Source organism: Aricia agestis, chromosome 3 (genome assembly GCF_905147365.1).
Source record: "Aricia agestis chromosome 3, ilAriAges1.1, whole genome shotgun sequence".
NCBI classification, from domain to species: Eukaryota; Metazoa; Arthropoda; class Insecta; order Lepidoptera; family Lycaenidae; genus Aricia; species Aricia agestis.
The window spans coordinates 20,599,571-20,627,003 of NC_056408.1; the positions used below are offsets into that span (position 1 = coordinate 20,599,571).

The following is a 27,433-nucleotide window of genomic DNA, read 5'->3' on the forward strand; positions in this document are numbered from 1 at the left end:
TCAAAAAACCGTTGAAATCGAAAATCAAAATCGATATCAGTTTCGGGAGTGGCACCTTGTTACGAGAACATTCGAACACGAGAGATGAAAGTGATTAACGGCGGTTCCCAATATTTGATCCATCTCTGGTTTGGCCCTACTAGAGATAGGAATAGCTCACATTAGACATTAGAGACATATATTTTATGTCTAATGTGAGCTATTCCTATCTCTAGTAGGGCAAAACCAGAGATAGATCAAATATTGGGAACGGCCGTAAATAGCTAACTGTAAACTGTTCGGTGTCGATCCTAGCGCATAAAAATGACCTGATTAGTCAATATATGAATTCAGAACGCCTAAAAAATAAATAATGTTCCAAACATTTCAACTGTTAAGTTCAATATGTTCCAAACATTTCAAATATGCGAAAAGCTGAACTAAAACCTGTCGGAGCGTTAGCTGAATAAAATATACCAATATGAATCATGGATCATGGAAGTAACATAAATAAAAAATTACGCGCTCAAAACATTTTTTTTATTAATAATGGATGGAACTACGGATCGAGCTCTTTAAAACAATGCTGTTTTACTGCTATAGTCTATGATGAGAACACCAATCAGGTAGAGCATCTATTTTTGGATATGATGGAAGTGTCATCAGAAACTGGTGTGAGACGGTATGACTGTTTAAAACATTTTTTTAAGAGCCCATACTATCCCATTGCTGGGCCAAGGCCTCCCCAAAACAAAAATATACCCATAGAAAACATGATTCCGAATTCAGGCACCACAAACGTGATGGTTGGGGAACATTCAGTGGCGGATTTACCAATAGGCTAAGTAGGCTGGAGCCTAGGGCAGCAGATTTAGAGGGGCGGCAAATTTAGCCCAATTTCTTTTCAGCAATATAAAAATAAACTTATACCTAACTACGTCCGTAATCCTTATTTAAAATATTATACTATACACACTGTAAAATATAGGTACTTACTTATGCGATCATGAATTTTATAAATATTCCAGTAGCGTTTCAATATTATTAATTTCAATTTAAAAGTAACTTTTACCCTAATTATAAAAAGATGATTGTAACGCGACAAGAAGCGACGGGAATACTTTTGAATTTGGAGAAACTAGAAACGGCGGTAATGGTGTGTCTTTTTTTTTTTTTTTGGAAAGATTAAACAAAGTGAGTGTTCAAATTCAGGCTTCCAGCCTAGATTTGATTACCGTTGCCGATCTTTAGGAACCACTACGTAAGTTTTTTGTAGCTGAACGAGAGAATTTTAAGTATTTCGAAGAAATAGCGATGGAATTAAGCGTATCGAAGCAATATACAACAGAGATTGGAAAAAGACAACCGACAAGAAAAAAAGATTTGATGAAACATCTGAAGAAGCTACATTGACTTTCAGGGTTAACACGTTTCTCGTCGTTATAGATATACTCTTATTCGTCGTTATAGACAGATAGACTCTTAGGCATTCAAAAAGAAGAAGACTCTTATCCGAGTTAGAAAAACGGTAAAAGGCCTACTGAATTTAACGAGAAGTTTTCATTTCTAACCAAAAGTTGTTACCATTGACCCTGAAGGAAAAAGCCATTTCGTTGTAAAAAATGTATCCTAATGACTTAGAAACTGATTTAGTTCAGGAATACGTACACTTTCAATGCCGCCTTTTTTCTCAAAGAATTTTGATAAAACCAGATTCTGGATCATTAAATTGTTACTCTGGCTCATATGCTAGAGTTTACTTGTTTTTGTACCAAACAAAAGATGGCCTAATGGATTAGAAATAGAAATCATGTTTTGATTTTAGATACGTACTATGTTGTTGAACAAAATTGTTTCCGTGACAATGTAATAAAAAAAAGGATAGTTGTAATCCGTGATTAGGCTATACATATTCTGTGGTTGTTATATATTTTTTGTTTGATTAATAAAATATAGCATTTTTTGCATTGTACTGAACCACTGAACTGAGGTCTTATAAATGTAATATTTAAATATTAAATATAAAGCATTGAAGTCAAGTTGGACTTGCATTTTCTTCAACAACTGGTTCTGGGACCAGGCTTGTAACCACCGAAGAAAGGAAAAAGGAACATACTGACAATAAAGAGAAGAAATGTTTTTTTAATAGGTTGGAGAAAAAGTCTTTTCGCACATAGTCATATATAGCATAGTGTCAGAACGGCACTAAGTTGAAACCAGAAAGTGCTACTGAAAGTACTCGATGGGAAACTCAGTATGCAAAAGCCCAGACATTGCTAGTAACAAGGATGTCAGAAGATGTCATGGTGCCTATTTTGTCATGCAAAACCTTAGCTGGTGGCGATGGTACGCAGTCATCGTCGTCTACTGCATTTGTTGCCAAGAAAAACTTTAACAAAAAGTTGGTAAAGTGCTGCAAGTGCAATAAATTAGGACATAGTTATCGCAGTAACAGTCATTCTGAGCAAAGGTGTTTTTATTGTAATAAAGTGGGGCATTTTAAAAGTCAGTGTGTTTAAAAAACAAAAAGAAAGCAATGCATTCATTGTAGGAAGTGCGACAAGCGACATCTTTCATAAAACTCAGTGGCTAGTAGACTCCGGTGCTAGCAAGCAAGCATATGTGCTGATGCTGTGATATTCTCATCATACTCAAATGTTAATATCAAGGTAGTAATGGAACACAGATTAGTTTAGAGGATGCGGTAAGGTGGCGCTTGAAGTATGGAATGGAAACAAGTGGATTTACACGACCATAGACAATGTCCTCTATGTTCCGGAATTGAGAATGAACTTTCTGTCTGTCAATTGTGTCCCAAGTAAAGGTTATGTTATGCGGACACATGCGGACCAATATTTTATCGGCGGTTGCAAATATTTTGTTACATTCAAAGACGACTACTCTAAGTACAGGATGGTTCCTATCCCATCGATCCCTAAGCGGCAGCCGGTGTAAAATATCTAAACTTCCCTCTATCTTTTTATTGCACCATAAGATAAATTCTGTCATCATTACCTTATCTTTCTAGAAATAGAACAAAGGGCTTCATTCATTGATAAAGACATCAAAGAGACCCTTTCAATAATTGATTATTTGTTATCTATTTTATTTAGACGCACACTTAGAATATTATTCTATCATTACACAACCCTTACATACGCATTGTATTAGATAATAAATAGATCCCAAGCACCCAAAAAGGGCGCAGTCGACTATACTCCGTATTAAGATCGTGGTCTCCTAGTTAAGTTAACTTTGTTAATTAGAGTTAAAGTTAGCATTAAAGTTATATTGTGGTAAATTAATAAATGATTTTTTTTAAAGTCTTTTAAAGAATCCACGCATAACACCGGCTGCCGCATAACGATTGAAAATCTATTGTGTCTGCGATACCCACGATGGAGGTGCTATCAAAACATATGATATTAATAACCTAAAAATATTTAGCACTAATGCTTTTGTTCATATACCAAAAGTACAGAGGAAGAAATGGAACCCAAAAGGAGAAAAGGGTTACTTTGTTGGGTATGGAGATACAACAAAGGGGTATAGAATATATTTTCCTTGCAGTAATAGTCTTATTAAATAAGAAGAGATATTGTTTTTCTGGAAAATAGAGTGATGCCGGAAAGCATGGCAGTAAATTAAATGGTTCTCTACCTGTAGAATTATCAGCCAGTGAGACACAAGAGCAAACTGAAGAGACATGTTTAAATCCTCCCGAGGACAGCTATCTAGAGTAGTGGTACAGAAAGTGAGGGAAGTTTATATGAACCAAGTGAATGTTTGGATTCAAGTGGACAAGGTGATAATAATGAAATAATTCCACGATACCAATTCACTTGTGTGAGAAAACAGAATGTTTTAGCAACTGTCAGTGAGCCTAACACATTTGAAGAAGCCATGAGTAGTGCGGACTCAGGTAAGTGGAAAGGAGCAATACAAAAGGAATTACAGACTCTTAAAGAAAATACATGGAAAATTTGCAAGTTACCTGAAAATATTATGGTTATTAGTAGCAAAGGGGTGTTTAAAATTAAATATAATAATAGTATAAAGCTCGATTAGTAGCTCGGGGGTTCGAGCAAAATGATATTATATTAGATTATCATTAAATTTATTCACCTGTAGCCAAATTGTCAACATTTATCTAAATATTTTATGCAGTAGCAAAAAACTACCAGTTTCACAAATGGTTCTAACAGGGGCGTTTTTAAATGTTTGATCTCAGAATTTCTGGGTAAAAATGTTAAACAGAATTTAGATAGTGGAGTAACAGAACTGTGTCAAAAGCCTATCTTGAAAATGTCTTAAAGAGGTTTAATATATGTATAAGTGTAAACCTATAAGAGCACCTATGGACCAAAACTTTAATATTAGGATGTTGGAAAGTGAATGTAAAGCAGATAGAAATATAGAAAACGTGTGTAGACAGTTTATTATTGGATGTTTGATGTATGCGGTATCAAGTACTCGACCTGATCTATGTGTAGCAGTATCAATATTGAGTAGATTCGAAGATCGTGCGAATGAAATTCTGTTATTAGCTTTAAAAAACGCCCAAGTGCGTGTCGGGCCACGCGCATAGGTTTCAAACTATTAAGGACTCTAATATAATGTCTGTACAGGATGATCTACACCTTGTTTATTTGTCCCTGTGTGAATCTATAATTCTGAAGCGTGAAGCTACTGTTTTACTGTATGGGGTGGTGCTGGAAAGTCCACTATGATACACCTGAAACGAGCCCAAAGATCTGTTTTGAAGGTAATGTTGAGTTGTTGAGTTGAAAACAACACCGTATATGTATTCAACGTGGTGACTTTCGTCGACGTCGAGTTTTTAGGTGTCAGAGTTAAATACGTGTATTTTTATTTTTAACAAGGATCAACATATCAAAATTTGGCAGGAAGGTTTAACTGCACTCTGTATAATATTGTATTTTAATGGCAACACTGCGTAAGATGGCAAAACTGTGTTGGTTATGAAGGAAGGTTCTATATGATGTCATAGGCTCTCCATGTTGTTGTTTTGAGATTAATAAAAAGCACGTTTTGGGTTTAAAGTATTATATTTTTAATTATCCCCATAATCCTTAACAGAGTTATGGGCTCAGTACGGCCATTGGTTTTATAGTGGATTAATAATTAGTGTTAAAGGACAGAAAATGTCAAAAGAAAAATATCAAATTGTCCCATTCGTGGGGGACAATTACAATACATGGGAGTTTCGATTACAAAATATCCAGCGGGATAATGGAGCAATAGAAGCGATCGAAAAGGAGGATTTCAGTAAATCTACGGATAACAAGCAATTGCAATTGGAAGCTAAGGCCCAGGCTATCATAATAGCGGCAACCGCCGACAGTCACCTCGAATACTTAAAGAACAGATCTGCTTATCAAATGATTAAAAGCATGGAAGACAGTTTTAAGGAGAAAGGTACACGATCTAAATTATTTATAAGAAAAGAGTTGTCCAATATGAAATTTGACGAACGGAAACCTTTAATGGAACATTTTATTGACGTGGAAAAGCTATTTGCACAATCCGGGGATGCTGGTAGTGAGCTCTCGGAGGAAGAAAAGGTAAACTATTTACTCCTATCCATGCCGAAATTTTATGAAGACATTGTCATGGCTTTGGAAACTGTGGAGGAATTGATAATGGACTTCGTGAAAAACAGACTGCTTGGGAAAGATGTAAAACGGAACAGAGGAGCGACCAAATAATCTTCTTGTGTTATGGATGTGGACGCCCCATACACAAAACATCACAGTGTAGGAGCACTCAGCAGACACGATACAGGACTGGCGACTGGAGACTTCACGGCCGTTGACGTAGCGACTGCAAGTACAACGGAGGCCGAGACGACAGTAAGGCAACTCGTCATCAGGCCCAGGGGAGAGGTAGAGGAAAGTCATTTCTTACAGGCACTGAAAATACTGAAGGTAACAAAGTAAGTTTTATGTCCTTTAGCCCTGACACCGAATAGCAGAATAAAATAGTTTTAAATGGGTTGTTGACTCAGGTAGTTCATTTCATCTTGTAAATGATATTAGTTTATTCTTTAATTATTGGAAACTGGATAAGCTAATTAAAATTTCAGCTGCCAAAAATGGCGTTGATTTAGAGGCTGTTGGTGTAGGAACAGTTAAATGTTATTTAAGTGATTTTAAAGTTGATATTATATTAAATAATGTATATTATGTACCACAATTAAGAAAAAAAATATTATCTGTTTCAAAAATGGAAAAGCATAGTTTAAAGATCATCTTCAATAAAAAGGAAAGTAAGGTTTTCTCACAAACCAATGAATTGCTTATGGTTGGGCATAGACTAGGGTCTCTTTATTTTGTAGAATTTAAAGTAATATTTAATTATTGTTATTATGGTGCAAAATCAGACACTAATGATAATTCAGTAGAAATTTGGCACAAACGATTTTCTCACTTAACCTATAGTAGTTTGAAAACTTTATGGTTGATGTTTTAACTGATTTGAAAGAAAAAAATTTAGAAAATGGGCATTGTGATTTGTGAACCATGCATACTTGCTAAGATTACACGCCTTCCTTTTAATGGGAAAATGTATAAGGCTAGGAAACCCTTAGAACTAGTACATACCGATGTTTGTTCTGTTAGCCCTTCTACGTGGGACGCGTATAAACACTTTGTTACTTTCATAGACGATTTTACCCACTTCACCGCAGTTTACTTATTAAGAGACATTAAGTCTGAGGTTTTCGAATATTTTAAGACTTATTATAATTATGCTACTAATCATTTAAGTCATGGTATATGAAAGTTAAAATCAGATAATGGTGGTGAGTATATTTCTAGAAATTTTAAATCCTTTTATGATGAAAAAGGCATAGTATTGCAGTATACTGCTGCATATAATCCCGAAATGAACGGAGTAGCTGAAAGAATGAATCGTACTCTGACTGAAAAGGCGCGTGCATTATTGTTAGATTCACAGCTTACTAAAGAGCTTTGAGGCGAGGCCCTGCGATATCTTCTTCTTACTTATAAAATTACATGTCCTGACTGACTGACTGACTGACTCATCATCGCTGAGCAAAAACTGTAAAAGTTACAGCCACGAAATTTGGGTGACATGGTGAGTAGGGTTGTTTTATTAAGTAGACACCCACTAAGGAAGGAATTTTGAAAATTTTACCCCGAAGGGGGTGAAATAAGGGTTGAAAGTTTAATAAAAGTCCGTCATTTCTTGAGTTAGAAACATGAAACTTTATTTTTGGGTTACTGATTAAAAATTAATGGATACGTATTTAAGCGTTTTTGGAAATTCTACCCCCAAGGGGGTGAAATTGGGGATTAAAGTTTGAATGAAACTCCGTTATTTCTTGAGTTAGAAACATGACATCTTATGTTTGGGTTACTGATTAAAAATGATTGGATACGTGTTTAAGCGTTTCTGAAAATTCTACCCCCAAGGGGGTGAAATTGGGGTAGAAAGTTTCAATAAAAGTCCGTCATTTCTTGAGTTAGAAACATGAAAGTTTATTGACGTTTGCGTTTGACGTTTGCTTAAATAGGGTCCGTTTTTACCCTTTGTATAAGTAACTTCCTCCTTTTTAGGAACAAAGTAAGTCATCTATACATACAATAAAATCGTAGAAAACTCAATTCTGTACATTGAATAGTTTTGAAAAATAATACTTGGGACGTGATCTACTATGCTGACGCGGACGAAGTCGCGGGCACCAGCTAGTGCGGTATATGTCACTAATCGTAGTCCCACTGCTTCCCTTAATGTTACACCATATGAAATGTGGGATGGAAGACGTCTTAATGTGTCTAATTTTAGAATATTTGGGTCATCTGCATATGCCCATATTCCCCAAAAACTCCGAATGAAGTTGGACCCTTGCGGTGTGAAATTGAAAATGGTTGGGTATGCTCCGGGGGATACAGATTATGGGATGCTAATGAAAGGAGGATACGTATAGAACGAAACGTATTGTTTAGGGAAGAAATATGTTCAGAGTCCCCTGAAACGATTAGTATTGACGTGGAGTCTATCTCGGATGGAAAGAAGAAGGATGGTGGTAGTAGTCCTGAGAAAACCAAAACCCCTTTAATTTCTGATAAAACCCTAACCCATGGTACTGAGAAAATTTTAACTTCTGATAACAATTTAGAGTCATTACAACCTGAGGGAAGGGATACAGATAATGTTAATTCTAAGGAGAAAAAAAAATAGTTTATAATGCTTTGATTCGCAGTATATTAGAATATGGCTCTTTCCTTTTGGAGCCTGGGCGTGTATCAGGATTTAAATCTCAAGACAAAATTCAAAGTAAATGCTTCAGAATTTTATATGGAGCAATGAAATCTTGTCCAATTAACGCTTTACAGGTTGAATGTTATGATCCACCTTTACATTTACGCCGTCAATATTTATCCGACAATCTCTTTCGATGCCTTCAACTTTATGATCATCCTATTATTGCGAAGCTTCAGCTACTTTCTTATCATGTTTCCGAAAATTCGTACTGATTATATAAAAAAAACCTGTGTTTAATTGTAAGTTATTTTAAATTTAAATCACTTTAAATCACACAATTTTTTTCTTCTTCATATGGGACTCTTGTGTCCGCTCAAAATATTTTGACCGTTAATACAGAGAACTCTTTGAAAAAAAATTTAATAATATAATTATTAATACACGATTTAAAGATCATCATTATATCTATTATAAATGCTAAAGCGTTTTTGTCCATCTGTTACTTCTTAACACCCAAACGGTTCAACCGATTTTGCTGAAATTTAGTATGTAAATATTTTGAGTCTCGGGAATGGACATGGGATACTTTTTATCTCGAAAAAATGTACGGTTCCAGCGCGATTGCTGTTGTGATCTAGTCCTTACTAAATACACGTTAATCTTTTCAAGTCTTTCAATATTAAGAAAGTAAACGAAACTGTAAACTTTGCGAACATACAGATTTCGAGTGACATTTGATTAATATGCGGAAGGCTTTGATTAGATATGGACAGACGGACAGGCTGTTATTTTATCTTTGTGATCGGGTCCCGTTTTTACCCTTTGAGTAAGGAACCATAATTAGGAGCAAATTATCCATTTCCGTTATTATACTATGCTAACGCGGACGAAGTCGCGGGCAACAGCTATCCATGCTAATATTATAAAATATATTATTTAGTATTTTACGCGATTTTCGAATTCCACGCGAGCAAAGCCGCGGGCAAAAGCTAGTATTAATATAAATGCGCAAAATTAAAAAAATATATCCTGCAACACTGACTATACACAGAATAAACATACTTGATATTAAGGTATTTTTTATTTTTATATTCATGCCTCAAATGCTGCCAAAACATATTTACGACATGTTGAAGCAACGCAGCATCAGAGTTTACTGTTCTGAGAGCATTTTCATAATTAATAAACTAATATTAATAGTATTTTAATAAGATAAAATGACTTCAAAATTGTACGTCATTGCGTATTAAAATTCTCAATTTCAAAAACTACTGAACTGATTTTGATGAAACTTGCAGTATTCCCTAAGTTGACAATACAGTAATACAAAAAATAATAACTTAAATCCGGAGATATGCGAATACAAACAAAAGAATACATACATATACTCTTTTGAAATTTGGCACATGACTAACTTATGCGAAAACTGGGAATTTCTAGAAATATCACATTACATACGGGTCGTATTGATGACCTTTTTATTTTTGAAGCCTTAACCTAATCTGAAATCTATCTCATAACATTATCATCTAGTTTAAATTCTAAGGGTGGAAGAAGAACAGTGGCTCAGTTAAAAGGACAATGAGGTCATATAAAAATTGTGAAAAAAAAGAGCCCGCAGAAAATAAAAAATCAATTTTAAGACTGGTGGAGGACCACCATCACCACTGAAGATATCACAGAGTGGAGATGGTGAAGATATCACAGAGTGGCAGAGGACAGTTGAGTCCTCTGTTAAATCAAATGGTTTTTTTTTATTTACTTTTTATCGACGAAGTCGGCTAGAAATTCCTTAAAAAATATCGATAATGTCAGAATTCGCGATAATACTCGAAATAGCGTCCAGTTTCAATCACTTAAGGTGGCCATACACGGGACAATTATCGTAACGATTTATCTCCTCGATGTTAAAATCGAACGACAAATTGTACGTGTGTAGCAATATCGCAAATGATTTTACGTTCAAAAGATCGATTGGACGATTTTCTTGACGATCGATCGAAACGACAAATTGTCCCGTGTATGGGACCTTTAAAATGTTCTTAAAGTAGATCCGAGGCTTCACTAAAGTTGGCGAGCTCCTATTTGACGTTTCGAGCCTAAACAATTACGGTCGTATGAATAAAAACTTAGCGTGGGTTTTTAGAAGCTTTAAAAGCCTGTTGTAAAATTTATTATGAATAAAGGTTCTCTAACAGTGCTCTAACACCGTTTTAAGGTGACAGCTGTCAAAGAATAGCGCATGTTTATTAGGCCTGTTGTAAACCTATTTTAAGCATAATCGTTATGAATAAACGTTTGCTAACAGTTGTTTAGGCTCGAAACGTAAAATAGGAGTTCGCAAACTTTAGTGAAGCCTCGGACCTACTTTAAGACCATTTTAAGAGACTGAAAATGGACGCAATATCGAGTATTATCGCGATTTCTGACATTATTGCAATTTCAAGAATCAGTAAGGGTCTCTACAGACGGACCGCATTTCAACTGCAATCCAACCGCAAATTGCAGTTCAAGTACAGTTTAAATCCAGTTGACACGATTACGGGTCTACACAGACGGACCGCGTTTCAACTGCAATCCAACCGCAAATTGCAGTTCAAGTGCAGTTTGAATGCAGTTGACACGATGGCAATTCGACTGCAATAGAACTGCAAACCATACAGTTTACACGACTGCACGCCAACTGCAACTGAACTGCAATCCGACTGCGCGTTTGGTTTGCAGTTCTATTGCAGTCGTATTGCAGTCGTGTCAACTGCATTCAAACTGCACTTGAACTGCAATTTGCGGTTGGATTGCAGTTGAAATGCGGTCCATCTGTGTAGACTCTACAATAGAACTGCAAACCAAACGCGCAGTCGGATTGCAGTTCAGTTGCAGACTTGCAGTTGGCGTGCAGTCGTGTGAACTACATACTGACTGCATCTAAACTGCACCATCCTACCCGCCCGCACGGTCCGCTCTCCAGCAGTGCAGTTTGGATGCAGTCGGTATGCAGTTCACACGACTGCACGCCAACTGCAAATTAACTGCAATCCAACTGCGCGTTTGGTTTGCAGTTCTATTGCAGTCGTGACAACTGCATTCAAACTGCACTTGAACTGCAATTTGCGGTTGGATTGCAGTTGAAATGCGGTCCGTCTGTATAGACCCTTAGATACATTGTGTCAAATGCACCAATTGTAGGCCTCAAAAGTAAAACAGAATAAAATAGTATTTTTAGTCATCTTCTCCTTCTTTTCATTATTCTTCTTCTTCTTTTATTATGGCGGCCTTAGTGAGTTGCCAATGTCAAAGTCTACTTTGCTCTATGATTTATAAAATCCATAAAGTACATTTATTTTTTCTTTACTCTTTATTTTTGACACATTGAATACAATTTTTAATCTGTGGAATACAATAAATTGACACACTACCAACATTACCAAAAAAAATTCTTATAAAACGTCATCTAAAGGTATTTTACTTAGCGAAGGCTTAGCAAGCGTTTATTCATATGGAGTGTTATAAGACGGTTTTTAACTTTAGTGAACATTTTAGTTAGAAAGCTGTTAAAACGTTCACTAAGATTTTTTTATTCATACCACCGTTACTGTTAGCAAACGTTTATTCGTAACGATTACGTCTTATGATTAAAATGTTCTTAAAATAGGTTTATAACAGGCTTATTAAACATGCGCTATTTTTTAACAGGTGTCACCTTAAAAAGGTGTTAAGAGCACTGTTCGAAAACTTTATTCATAATTTTTACAACAGCCTTATAAAGCTGTTATTTAAACCCTTGCTAAGTTTTTATTCATACGACCGATAGAAAATAGAGACAGTAAAAAATGTTGGACTTATTTCAATTTGTTGGACTTAGAGGTTTCGCAGGCGTTTTCCGTGGACTAAGTTAGTTTCTTTTTAAGTATGCTTGTACAAAACTACCTAACTACTAATACACTGCCTATTACAGAATTCATATTTTTTATATTAATCAGTTTTACTCACTAACGTGGCACAATAAAAACTGTTACAAACATAAATAATATACCTCTTAGGCCCGATTCGACCAAACTTGAAGTTACACGAGTATAACTATCATGAGAATAATTTTACTCCTTTAATTTACTCTAGGGTATTATCGTTTGCATTTTACCGAATTACTCGAAGAGTATGAAGTAAAATGTCAATTAAAGTTCACAATGACACCGACCGTGACAGTTGAACCCTGTTGTGCAACTATTCTCAGTTTAATATTTACTCCACCAAAATAGCCCGTGTAAATATTTACTCCCGTGTAATTACCTCATTCTTGGATTAGAAGTTGGAAAAACGCAAAACCGGCTTACTCTTATATAAGGAGACAGTTATACTCGAGTAAAATTGTACTCCAGCCCTTAATATCAAAACTTTTCTTACAGTAACTTTTAAAAAGGATCTGAGATCTCTAGATCACAACCTAAGCCATTCATTCACCATAAATGTGTGAACATAATTAAGATTAAGCTTAGTATAATGATTTATATTTTTGTAAGATTTTACTTTCATCAATCATCATCAATCAATCAACCATCATCAATCAATTAATCATCATCTATAAATCAATCATCAACAATCTAAGTTCTTTTATTCAGTTTCGTCGCCAGATTCATCTTGGTTAAAAACAGCATCGAGTATAGTCATTTCTTGGAATATTTCTTCATAAAAAGTTATTTCGCTCTTTGGTATTGTTATTAATTTATGTCTATTTAGTATCGTCAATCGCCAAACGCTGTGACCGTTAATACTGTGAAAATGACGACGGAACTACCTTGTCAGTGAGCTTTCGCGGCTGAGAATTTCTTAGTTCTGGAGGGAATGTCTGATTGCATAAAGTCTGAGACGGTTTCAGCAGAAATAGGAGCAACAGATGACGCGAAAATCAGAGTGAAGTTGATTCTGATTTCTGACAATAGATTCATCGCTGTATGTGCGCATAGTTAAAAACAGTTTACTGAGGAGTCTGATTTCCATACGACTCGAAAATAGTGCGTTAATGACTTCGTTAAACAAAAATGAGCGTTCAAGCAGTAATGCGTTTATCGCTGTGTTTCTGAATGGTGAATTTTGCAAAAACTATTGGTATATTGACTCCGGGGCGAGCGTGCATCTTACTAGAAAAATGGTATAACAAAATATGTGTGGGATCTTAAAATCAAGAAACAAAGAAAAAGTATCTGTATTATGTAGCGGAGATGTGCAGATTACGACAATGACGCACAACTGAATACGATATTACAGTAGAAGGTGTGTTATGTGTGCCAAAGTTGACTACAAATCTGCTGTCTGTTAGTCAGCTTATATCCAAAGATAAAGTTTCATTTAACAATGATGGTTGCGAAATTTTCAATCAAGCAGGAGCACTGGTAGCTACAGCAAGTCTGTTGAATGGGGTGTATAAACTTAAAATACCTGCAATTTGTTCATCAGCTGCGGTGATGGTTTTCAGTGAAGTTTGGCATAGACGTCTGGGTCATGTCAACAGCCAGTACTTGAACAAGATGCAAGATGCTGTAAAGGGATTGACTCTTGATAATAAGACTGATATATCAAAGTCATCATGTATTGCATACTGTGAGGGCAAGCAAAGTCAATTACCCTTTTCCAAAGAAGGTAGCAGAAGTACTGAGTTGCTACATGAAATAAACGGTTGCACTAGCTGTACGTGTCTCACTTATACCTCACTACATATTGTGCATACTGATCTGAGTGGCCCGATGGAGAACTGTTCTATAGGTAGATCTAGATATTTTATACTGTTCATAGACGATATCAGTCGTATGACATAATATATTTATTTTTTGAAAACGAAAGACGAGGCTTTTTTTGAGATGCTTTCAACATTATAGAGCAGAAATTGAAAATCAACTTAATCACAGCATAAAGATCTTGAGAAGTGACAATGGGACAGAATTCTACAATAGCAAATTTGACGAGTTTTTGATGTCGCATGGAATAGTACAGCAGAAGACAAATCTGCAAGTTTTGGGCAGAGGCGGCACACACCGTTGATACTTACAGAACAGGACTGTGATAACATAATTAAATTATAATACTCCTTACGAAATATGGACAGGCAGAAAGCCTGATGTGAGTCATTTACGGGTTTTCGGTAGCACAATCATGGTACATGTGCCCAAACAAAGGAGATTAAAGTGGGACATAAATCAGAAAAATGTATCCTTGTCGGCTATTTCAACGATGTAAAGGTATACAGGGTTTATAGCCCGAAGTCTATAATTGTCATGACTACCAGTCTTGTTGTAACATTCGAGAAGACAGAGGATGAGAATATCATGGAGGTACAGGAAAATTGTACAGATGACGTGAACTTAGTTCCAGTGGGGGAAGAATATTCAACTCTCTAGGAAGATTCACCTGAACAATCAGAGAGCTTGAACATAGATGACAGCAGTGAACTGTAATAAGGAAGGGTACAGGGGAAAAGTGATGGATTTCATTTTTTTTTTTGTTTTTTTGTTATTGGCAACATTCAAAAGTCGATTAAAAATCGTCTATGTTTTTATCAGAATACAGGCAAAAAACGCTTCTTATCACCAAAAAATAACTGTTAAAAATTGAGGCACAGGCAAAAAACGATGAAGGTTTTCTGATAGCGGCAAAAAATGATGGATGTCAGTAAAAATATGATGAAGGTGTCTATGGCAGCTATGGCGAGGTTTTGGCTGTCACTGTCACTTTACAAAGTCAACTTATTAATGAGGGAAAGATTCAGAGAGATAGAAGGGGTAATCACGACAATAGACCCCACAGACTATAGGTTTCAGTTCTTATCTATTCTATTCTGCCTTATCTATTCTATTGTTTCATTTCAATAACAAGGTCAAATATTTCCCACGGTAATTATCTTCCATATTTCGCACTATTAGGCATTTCTACTAAAATGACTGATAAATTACTCATCAAAAAGCGAAGTTCAATGAAGGCTAAGCTCACTCATTTCAATAATCATTTACAGCTTTTATTGAGCAGCGAATGCTTATCCAAGTTACAGCGCAGAGACTTAGAAAGCCGCTTCGATAAATTCATAAGAATTTACGATGAATTTGATTATTTACAGACCGAGATCAAGATCCATTCAGACAATTTAGAGGAGGCTTATGAGGCTCGAGCCCAATTTGAAGAGCAATATCACTCACAGATTGCACAAGCGCAGACCCTACTCGCTGACAATCCGGACGAGGATATAAAGCGCGACTCTGGTGAGTTTGTAACGGGCTCGGAAGATGGACCAGGTAGGCCAAACAATAATTTTGTTCAATTACCAAAAATTGATCTGCCTCACTTTGACGGCGGCTATCAGTCTTGGCTCGAATTTAGATATACCTATTTATCGTTAATACATAACAACAAAAATATCGATAAAATCAATAAATTTCATTACTTACGTGCTAGTTTAAGCGGTTCAGCAGCAGAAATGCTTAAAAATATAGTGTTTAAAGCAGACAACTATGAAATAGCGTGGAATTTACTTTGTGAGCGATTCAATAACAGCAGACTCTTAATAAATTTTCATGTACAGGCTTTGTTTAATTGTGAACTAGTACACAGGGAGTCTAGTGTTTTATTGCATCGCTTGACTGACGTAATAAATAAAAATCTTAGGGCACTTAAAAGTTAAACGAGCCTACTAACTACTGGGACACGCTCATTATTTATATGATGTCTATTAAATTAGATCCTATAACTTCTAGAAACTGGGAAGAACATCGCAATACTCTTAACAATTCGCCAACATTAGTACAATTCTGTACATTTATCAGTAACAAAGCTGACTTTTTAGAAACATTAGAAGAACAAAATAAAACTAGTGATCAATATTTTGGCGTCTGCAATAATAATATTAAATCAAAAAATGTTATGCTTTCAAATAATAAAGGCCAATCCAAAAACATTTACACAAATAAATGTCCATTATGTAGTAAAGATCATTTGTTATATACATGTGAATTATTTAAAAGACTTTCGGTCGAATCACGTATTAAAAAGGTACAAGAATTTAATGTTTGCAAAAATTGTTTACGTCCGGGTCATGACGATAAGCGTTGCAAATTAGCTCATTGCAAATATTGTAAAATCAGACATAATACTCTTTTACATTTAGATAAATAAAATTCTCAATTTATAAATCCTATGCCTGGGCTTTCAGATGTCATACTTTCAGCTAATGCTACAACATATTGTACCAAACAGCCTACTACGCGGTTTATTGTTTTACTTTCCACAGCATTGGTTCGAGTCGTCAGCTCAAACGGTGAAAAACACACTGCGCGAATGTTACTCGACAACGGGAGTACATCCAACTTCATAACTGAGAGTCTATGTGATAAGCTGAATCTACCAAGGTCTAGTGCGAGCTCCATGGTTACAGGTATTAACAACTTAATAAGTAATAGTACACAGTCTTGTTACCTCACGTTCGAGTCGATGTCATAGAACTCAAAAGTTCCACGGGTTAGAGATTTGGTATTTTTACTATTCGTAGTGGTAATGATTACCTTTCTTTTAAAGTAACATGCGCTTTCAACATCGACTTAGTTTAGTCAGAAAAAATAAAAACTGAAAATCGATTTTCTTCGTTTTCATGGCCCCCATAAGGGACAGCCGACTACAAAAGGGTTCATAATGTAGCTTTTTATATGTCCTACAAGTATTATATTACATGTTTTTTTCTAATCTGTACCAATTTTGAAATATAATAACTTTTTACTTTTTTATGAACGCGGGATTGGGATTTTCATTTCGAGATAATTCAAAAACTATTAAAGCGAGACACCTGGGTGTTTTACTCGGGGATTTGTAATTAAGAACTCTTTCGAATCAACAAATAAAAAGACGATGTCCGTTTTTTGGGCTACAATAAAGCTACGTTCTAACGAATTTCAAGCGCGCTAGTTTTGACACTACGTTATATCGAATGAAATCTCGATTATTTCAAGCGCGCTAGTTTTGACGCTACGTTATATCGAATAAAATCTCGATTCTGGACGCGTTGTAAAGTTACCGACGTTATTGAAATTCTTTCTTTATGTTATATCAATAATATGATGATGCGTAATAATTATAACGCGGTGGGTGAGTTAATAATATAATATAACGTGTTTGTTACATATTTAGAATAATATAAGTAATCGTTATAATTTAATAATGCATTATTTGGTTAATTATATTATGTTGCACATATTAAATTTAACTCCGTTTTGATATTATATTTGAACAAGCATGATTAGTAAAATTATAGGGGTGTTTCAAAGTCCATTATATAATATGTACCATGTCATAAATTGGTTTAGGTTAGGGTTAGGTTGTATATATTATACAATTTTATCATAGAATAATATCACAAATGCTTTAAATATTTTTTTTTCTTTTTTGGTACTACATAATATGTACATATTTTACATATTTTACATATTTTTTTACAATGTCAGTTTTTTTACATTTAACAATATTATTTGCGCCACTTAAATGTCGACGACAAACGATTTCTTTTGTCACTAGTAACGTATCCACTATCCAGATTTAGAAAAAATACGTTCACATGGAAGTCTTGATTATAATATAATTTACCCATAATTTACTTAACACGCAACGCAACACTGCAAATGCAATGACAGCCGAATTCACCCGATTTGACAACGAAACGACACGACAACGATCGAACGAAACCGCGCGCGATCGGCAGCGCGGGCGGCGCCGCGCTAGGTCAGTGACCGCGCGGTACGTTATAACGTAGCGTCTTATGCATAGATTTATAGCGCGCGCTATTCGTTGCGAAGAATTAGCGCGCTATTTTTATCAGCTATACGTTATATTAACCACCACTACTACTAACTGCGTTAGCAGAAGACACGTATCAGCTAGTGAACGACCTGGCGCTGCCAAAAGACGTTCAGCAGGTACCGTACGAGGAGGTCATCAAACTTCTGGATGGCCATTTCACTCCCAGGCAAGTGAGCTTCAGTGAGAGACATAGTTTCTATGCCGCAGAGCAGACCGCACACTGCAAGTTCACTAACGTGGAGGAGACGCTACGGGATCGGTTCGTGATGGCCATGCTGCTGGGACCTGAAAAGGAGATGCTGTTCGTGCAGGAGTTGTCGGGGCTGACATTAGCTAAGGCCGTGGAACTAGCGCCGTAGCGGAGAATTTGAAAGCGGCACAACGTCAACGTCGAACGCTTCGCCGCTATTTAAAATTGACAGAATGAAAAACAATAACAATACTGACAGAAAGGTTGTCAATAAGGAAAGATGTTCGGAGTGTGGCTTAAGGTGCTCCTAAACAAGCAATGTTTTCCTGCAATATGTGGCTGCAATACAGTGGTCGGCAACATTGCGAGCAATTCCAGCCATACTACGCAATATTGCAGGAATTTCCCAGACATATAGCCACATATGTTTGATGTTGCAGCGAATGGCCGATATTGTTTTGATAGGTTGCCGGACGATCGCTGGGCTGTCGATTTTACTGCAATGTTGCCCAGCCAGTTTTATTGTTGTTTCAGTCGCTCTCAATTGTTATGATATAGTGCATCCTTTTCTACACGACGTGAAGTTGACTATGAGTGGGCTGTGCGAGGTGACGCACCGTGCCGTGACTAATTGCTATATTCTGTGTAGTTATCACGTTGTTTTGTTTTGGTTTTCGGGTTATGTATGTGAATTATAATTAATAAACAAAAATGACTAATACGTGGACTAACGAGACGGTGGTTGATTTTATCAATGAAGTTCATTTACATCCTGAGTTATGGGATACGAAAAGCGGAATGTACAAAGATAGAATGGCAAAAAAAGACGGATGGAATGAAATCGCTGAAAAATTCGGCATAACCAACGACGAGGCTTATAAAAAATTTAGAAGCCTAAGAACATACGCACTTAATGAGCAGAAAAAAAATAAAAGCGGTAGCGCTGGTGGTAGAATCGTGAAATGGTTTGCTTATGATGCAATATCGTTTGTTTATAACCAAAACACCGCGAATACAGGATTAGACAGTGAAAATGCAACACCTAATGTAAGTATCTATTTAATTAAGTATTTATGACATTTATAATGTAAGAAAATATTTAACTATAATGTAAGTAGGTATGTATCATAATGGATAACGTGAACTACTTAGTTCCTTCAGAATATTTTTATCTTGATCCTCTACTAGTTAAATATTTATCTTGCCATGCTACCCGCCCCTGCTGTGTCATAAAATAGTGCATAAATTCGTCTCTCACAGCTTTTGCCCTTGTGGTTGCATTCCTTCCCAATATTCTTAAATCTGTTAATCTTTGTTCATCATCTCTCCATGTACCTGGTATTACTTTACCAACATCAATATCTTCACAATCAAAGGTCCCAGGTGGTGAATATACAGATCGTGATCTTGTATTTCGTCGCAAAAAATTATGTAGATATGCACAGGCCATAACTATATCTTGTACATATTTTATTTCAACATCAATAGTTGTGTGTAAAATCCGGAAAACTGAAGCCAAGATTCCAAAAGAGTTTTCAACTATACGGCGTGCTCTAGATATTCTATAGTTACATACACGTTTAGGAGACCCTATGTTCAAATCTAACGTATAGGGCTTGCAAATATTCTCCGTTAGTGGAAATGCATCATCTGCCAGGAAAACATATGGTGTTAACATTTCACGGCCCGGGAGGGATTTAGGATGTGGTATGTTAAGAGTTTGACTCAGGAGTGCTTTCCCAAAAGCTGTATGTCTAAAAACTCCCCCATCAGATATACTTCCTTGAACACCTGCATGTACATACAAAAAATTGTAACGTGCATCTGTTACAGCAAACAGCACTATACTAAAAAACTGTTTATAATTATAATATTGACTCCCACTGTTCGGTGGACAGATAATTGCGATGTGTTTGCCATCCATTGCACCCAAACAGTGAGGAAAATTCCAACGATCCTCGAAATCTTTCGCAACTTGCTTCCACTCTTCTGTTCTTGACGGCATCTGAAAACAGTTTAAATTTATATTCACAATTTCATGTATTGATGGCCGGTGTTGTTATTTCAGGTGGAAACTGCAAACACTGACGACAGTGCTGGCCCAGAAGAAGTCGTGAATACAGATACAACTGACTCTGTAGAAATCTTAGATACTAGTCCAAAACCACGTACTAAGAGACCTAAGACTGTAGATCCATTATTAGAAAAGGCTCAAAACATTATACGTGGTGCTGGTGAAACAAAAAGAATTGAATATGCTGGTTTCGGAGAGCATATAGCAAACAAGCTAAGCAAATATGACGATTACACCCGTGCTCAAGCAGAATTAAAAATTATGCAAATTTTGTTCGAATGTGATATGTCTATGCACAGAACTCGACCTTTGTCTCGATTTACACCAAGTCCTAACAGTAGTAGAGGTGGAGCTAGCACATCACAAAGCCAATATTCTGACATTTCCATACTACCACGTCAAAATAATATCCAGTATGTTATTGTTCCTAACTCTCAAGATGTTAATACTTCAATTCAAACTCAGTCAGAGCAAAATACTTTACAGCATGTTTTGGATAATCAGTCTCAAGTTCCTCAGTCGACTACTTATGAAGAACTTGTGTCATATACTCTCCAGTATGATGAATCACAAAAGTAAAAATTATTACTACCTAAGATGTACTAAGTACCTACCTTGGTAACATAACAAGTTTCTTCGGGAAAGTTGTTCAGTTCCATGGTCTGAACCCTGAACTCATGTCGATGATGATTGATGATGATTTATTACTATTATTTTTATAATTAGAGTTAAGTAGGTATAATTAAGTACACCTTATGATTATAATAACATACCTACATAATAAACCAATGTCAACTTACCTTGATGTATTCTTTTAATCCTTCTATCAAAGCTGCACTAACCTCTGGAACTATAACAGAAATCGAAGCATCTGACACTCTGAATAGATACATCAAGCTTTTAAATGAATCTCCAGTTGCCAAATAACGTAGAGTTATCGCTAATCTTGTGGTAACCGGTATTGCGTTCCTCATGTTTGTATCATTTCTTTTTATTTTCGGTCCGATTTTATTTAAAATATACTCGAAGTCACTCTTTGACATTCTAGAAAAGTTGTCAAATAATTTTTTATCAAGCATTAATTCTTGACATAAATTGTCTACTGTTTCACGCCTATTGAAGTAAGGTCGAATCCACATTCTCCGCTTTTTCTTTTTTGATTTTTCTCTTAAAACGATATAGGCTGCTGCGACGATTGTGATTTCGTCAGCCATTGTTGCCGGTTTGTGTGGCTCGTTTAGGAGTCTGCATCATGCGCAATACTATTGCAGACATATCGCAACACATGGCTCGGCCATAGATTGCTCGGCCATGTTTTGTAATGCAATATTTTTGTGATGGCCGGGCCATAGTTGCCAATAGTGCGGCCACTAATTGCTGAAAAAACATGGCTCGTTTAGGAGCACCTTAAACACAAATCATACTTCCGCGGATTGCCGTTTCGCTAACTATACGTGCAAGAAATGTAATAAAAAGGGACATTTGCATGGAATGTGCAAATCGGTAAAGAGTGTACAGGCCGATGAGGTATACGAGAACGACGATGACGACGGTAAGTGTTTTAATGTTCGTTCAACAAAGGGCGAGCCACTAGTAGTTACCGTCATACCAAGACGTATATTCGCGCTACATTCCCTAGCATTCCGTTACCAGTTACACGTATTAAGTTAGCTACGTACAGTACACGGGAGAGGGCATTCCATGCATGGGTAGTAAAACTATGCAAGTCGAATGGCGAGGCCTCGTGCACGAGCTAAAGATGTATGTCGTGCAACAGGGTAGCCCGCCGCTGCTCGGTCGCGATTTTATCGCAAAGTTTAACTTACAGTTGACACCAGTGTACAATAATTCTGTAACGAGCAGCGACGTCGACTCTCTGAAGTTACGTTACGCCGATGTATCTATATACATATAATAAAACTGTAGAAATGAAGATTCTGTACATTAAAGATATTCAAAAAATAATAAGCGGAGGGTGTCACTGCATCGCTATAGAAGCCAAAAATGTGGTCAGTTTTTTTATCTGTCTGTATGTTTGTTCCACTATCACACGAAAACTACTGATCCGATTTGAATGCGGTTTTCGCAGATATATTTGTCTTCTTCCAACTTAACATCTGGTGTAGTATCTGCGCGAAAGCAGACGCCGCTAACTGGGCCGCTGCAGTTTCCGCTTCAGGCCGTGTCCAGCGGAGGAAAAGGCACGGACGGGTTTTAGTGGGTAGAGCTGCGGTCAATTTACCACCTTGCCGACCGCAGAGAGCCCCACATATCCGCGGCTGGATTTCCCCGTCCCCCGCGGAATGCGCAGGAGCATTTCCCGTCCTTAAAAAAAAAAAAAGGTTACCATCTAGGTATTACAAAAGTCCTGACAAAAAGCCGGACATTTCAATAAAAGTCCGGACTTTTGACTTTTTGTCGTACTTAGTTAAAAGAACAAAAAAAACATTTTTCACCTTACCCACGCACGACACGATATTTTTTAAATTTGCAACACTGTTTTCAAGGTGGCAACACTGTTTTCATGTTGGCATCACTGATGGCGCCAGCCAGTCCACCGCCACCAGTATAATGTTACAACGATAAACTAACGCACGTACATACGTTGAGAAAAATATTCAATTACAAGCTGTCCCACAAATATTTATTGTGTTACATGGTAGTAAACACTTTCGTCTAATTTGTTTAACGAAAAAATTATGAAAATATTGAATGTATTTGTAAAGTTTTGCTCATAAAGTAAATTATAACCTATGTGAAAAAGTAAATCTTGTGTTTGTGTGTTTTAGTGTAAAATGGCTTCATCTAGCAAACGACTGTGCACATATAATGACACTTTACTAGCAAGATTTCCGTTTTTGAAAGAAGGACGAAATATCAATGAAGTGAAGTGTACAAATTGTGACCGTTTCGTTTCAATTAAACATAAAGGGGCTGGAGATGTTGACAAGCCTATTAAAACTGGAAAACATTTAAAGATGAGTACAAGCGCTCCAAACACTCCTAAAATTGACACAATATTTCAGCCTAAAAGTAAAGCGATCCCTTCTAAACAGTCGGCAGCAGAACTATCTTTAGGGTTTCATACGGTAAAACACCACCAATCTTTTAAATCGATGGATTGCACCGGAAACTTACTGAAGATTTTGTTTTCGGATTCCAACGTAGCTACTTCTATTTCGTGCGCTCGTACAAAATGTGAAGCGCTTGTTAATAATGTCTTGACTCCATGGGTTATCCGAAACATACAAACATCTATCAAAGACGTTAGCTACGTAGGCGTTTCAACCGATGCTAGTAACCATGGTGCGATTAAAATTTTCCCGATTTTAATCCAATATTTTGACTGACAAAATGGAATTATGACAAAACTTATAGAATTTTTAAATACACCAAAAGAAAAGTATGACTTGCTCGCTAAATGCGTTTCATTCACTGGAGACAAAACTGGAAACTTTGGTGGCGTGAACCGTTTACCAGGTCAAAATGTATGGTCCAAGCTGAACACTCTTAGAAAGAGACTTGGTTGATGTCGGATGTCCAGCTCATATCCTTCATAATTGCGCTCAACATGGAACGGATATACTAAAGATTGATATAGAGTCAGCAGTTATGAAGATTTTTAACTATTTTTTGCATTATTAGCACATCCTGATTGCAGCGCTAAGTTGGCGTTGGTCACGGATGCTTCTGACAAGGCTATCGGCTCAGTACTGCAGCAGCTCAACGCAGGTTCAAGGGAGCCTCTTGCATTCTTTTCGCGCAAATTGAATCCAGCGCAAATGAAGTACTCCCCATACGACCGCGAGCTGCTCGCCATTTATCAGAGCGTTAGGCATTTTCGGCACATGTTAGAGGCTCGAGATTTTGTTATTTACACAGACCACAAGCCCCTAACTTTTGCCTTTAGCTCTCGCAAGGAGAATTGCTCCCCACGACAGTTCCGTCACCTGGATTTTATAGCCCAGTTTACAACGGATATCCGTCACATATCTGGAAAGGATAATGTGGTGGCGGATACTCTCTCGCGTGTGGAGGAGATATCACAACCTGTGCCGGCTGAAAGAATTGCAGCAGCTCAGGTTGATGACCAAGAGCTAAAACATCTTCTCGAAGGGTCCACCTCACTACGCTTACAGCGTCTTCAGGTACCAGGCTCACGTAGCCAGCTGTATTGCGACACTAGCTATTTACTACCACTATTTTTATTTAATAGCCTGCATTCTCTGAGTCACCCAGGGGCTAAGGCTTCTGTTAGGCTAGTAACCGAACGATATGTCTGGCCTAGCATTAGGAAGGATTGTCGCGAGTGGGTTCGGTCTTGTGTAGCTTGCCAGCGATCGAAGATCACCAGACATGTGCATTCTCCTGTGGGTAATTTTAAGTTACCCTCATCAAAATTTGCATTTGTCCATATCGACCTCGTGGGTCCTTTGCCGCTGTGCCAAGGTTTTCGCTATTGCCTCACTACTTTACGCGATGGCCTGAGGCAATACCGCTTGCCGACATAACCGCGGAAACAGTGGCAAAAGCCCTACTGAGTGGTTGGATCGCTCGATTCGGCTGTCCATCTACTATCGTCACCGATAGAGGTAGGCAGTTCGAATCAGCGTTGTTTAAGTGCTTGTCTTCGATCGCTGGTATCCAACACCGCAGAACCACCGCATAAAAACCTGCCTGTAATGGACTGGTGGAGAGATTCCACCGTCAACTAAAAGCTGCTATAGTATGCCATGCAAATGACAGTTGGGTGGAATCTCTCCCACTAGTGCTGTTAGGCATCCGTAGCTCCTTCAAAGAAGACGCTCAGGCTTCAGCAGCCGAACTTGTTTACGGGCAACCGATACGTCTTCCGGGTGAGTTCTTTGACCCTCAGGCTGACGAGACTGGCGATATGACGGAGTACTTGTCAAAACTTCGAAGTATCGTCAGGAAACTCCGCCCATCACCAGCAGCTAGGCATAACAGCTGCAGCTTCAAAACTTTTATTCACAAGGACTTATCTTCCTCGTCTCATATTTTCTTGAGGGACTGCACTGGTGGTAGTTTAAAACCTGCATACTCTGGCCCTCATAAGGTTATTGAGAGAGAACAAGACCTTTAAAATTATGGTGAACGGCAAGCTGGTCACCGTATCAATAGACCGAATCAAACCGGCCTTCATATTGAGTGACCCTATCATCACACCATACTCACAACATAACACGCGCCAAAATACTCCACGCTCACTACACAACAGTAACACCTATCACTACACTCCTGCGGATAACCGTGATTTACCTCCCGCCGATGATAACATTATTAGAACGACGAGGTCAGGCCGTCATGTAAGATTTCCGGACTATTATCGCCCTTGACGGTCTCTAGAGGGGGGTGATGTAGTGACTAGTGTACATAGTTAAACTTCTTTTATAAAATCTTATTATTTTGTACTCTTTAGTTTATGATATTTTGACTTGTTTACTTTTTGATAGATTTTGTCATGACATTAAAAATTATTCAGCTTGAACATCGAGTACGTATTTTCCAAATTTCTCCTTTGCACCTTCGCAACTAAAAGTCGGGCAAGCGACCACCCTCGCAATCCCGCAAGGACCTTGCTCACTTCAATACAATAGTCCATAAAAAAGGGAAGACCAACACGAATGCCGACGCCTTGTCTCGGTTTCCAGTAAACCCCGTCCAAAATCCATTACTAAATCCCATACTCAATGACGATAATATTACAAATCCCTTAGAAGATCATTTGTTAGAGCTACCATCTCACATACCATTTTCTTTTGATGCAGAAGATTTTCTAAATCCCAACATTATAATGAATCCCGAGAGGAGACAAGATCTCGTACCAAACCAGGACCAAAACCCTGCAACTTTTGACTTCGATCTCATTAACTTGAACGACCTTAACATAAGCCCCAAAAGTACAGACATTGATTTAGACTTCGACAATATACCTTTGCCTAGTCCCATATCTGAAAAACCAATTGCAAATCCTACATCTAGCGATAACTCCTATTCTAAATTCTTAAAAGAAAGTTCCAACAAAGACAAAACTTTCAATACCACAATGAATGAACATAATGAAAATTTACTGAAAACAAAATATAATACAATAATCGTTCCTACATCTATAGATTTAGACGAATCTAACCCTTACGTTACCGAAATCCTGTCAAACCTTGAAAATAGAGAGGAAATAATCAATGAAGAAAAGGAACTATACTCATTTTTAAAAGTTACTTACCTAGATTAAACCATATATTTTATGTTTACCAAAGTACATTACGTTGATGAATCACCATATTGGTCAATATACAAATGCCTTTAGAATATCAAAAAAGAAATAACGAAACTAAATACAACAGATATTGCTATATCCGACTTTAGAAATCCATTTGAGCAACACGCTTATACGAAAATATATAATATGTTAACTTACATTTTCCATGATTCTAAAATCACAGTACATATTTACTTCGATAAAATAAATTATCCAACGTTAAGCGAAAGAATCAAAATCATGCGCGAAAATCACGACATACCGATTGCCGGTCACTTAGGATCATCACGAATGTATAACAGAATCCAAAAACAATATTACTGGAAAGGAATGAGAAGTGACGTAGAAGACTTTGTAAAGAAATGTAGGCTCTGCCAAGAAAACAAAGCGTTAAGGAAAGTTAATAGAGCACCCATGGAAATTACCACAACGTCGACAGCTCCCTTTCAACGAATAGCGTTAGTCATAGTAGGACCTTTACCAGAATCGGGACCAGCTAACCTTAAATATATCCTAACTCTACCGGACGACCTCACTAAATTCTCAGTAGCATATCCTTTAAGAAGTACAACAGCAGAAGAAACTAGTGATTGTCTCATTCATTTCATATCTATCATTTCATATCAGGGCATTCCTAAATCCATCCTTACCGATCAAGGTACCAATTTCACCTCCGACCTTTTCAAAACTACGTGCCAATTCCTAAAAATTAAACAAATATGATCCTTACCGTATCATCCACAAACCCAGGGCGCATTAGAGCGAAGTCACTCTACCCTTAAGGAATACCTGAAATCATTTGTCAACGACAATCAAGACAACTGGGCAAAATACG

General features: G+C 37.1%; 2 protein-coding genes across 2 annotated transcripts; both read left to right on the forward strand.

Moving 5' to 3' along the window:
- Positions 1–15,063: 15,063 nt before the first annotated feature.
- On the forward strand, positions 15,064–18,413 carry LOC121725479. Its single transcript, XM_042112482.1, has 3 exons — positions 15,064–15,506; positions 16,499–16,660; positions 18,115–18,413. The coding sequence occupies exons 1-3, from the start codon at positions 15,155–15,157 to the stop codon at positions 18,411–18,413; spliced, it is 813 nt and encodes a 270-aa protein (XP_041968416.1). The 5' UTR covers positions 15,064–15,154.
- Positions 18,414–19,057: 644 nt separating this feature from the next.
- Positions 19,058–20,975, forward strand: LOC121725480. The gene is made up of 2 exons (XM_042112483.1): positions 19,058–19,291; positions 20,313–20,975. Exons 1-2 carry the CDS (start codon positions 19,058–19,060, stop codon positions 20,895–20,897), a joined length of 819 nt encoding a protein of 272 aa, XP_041968417.1. The 3' UTR covers positions 20,898–20,975.
- The last annotated feature ends 6,458 nt before the right edge of the window (positions 20,976–27,433 follow it).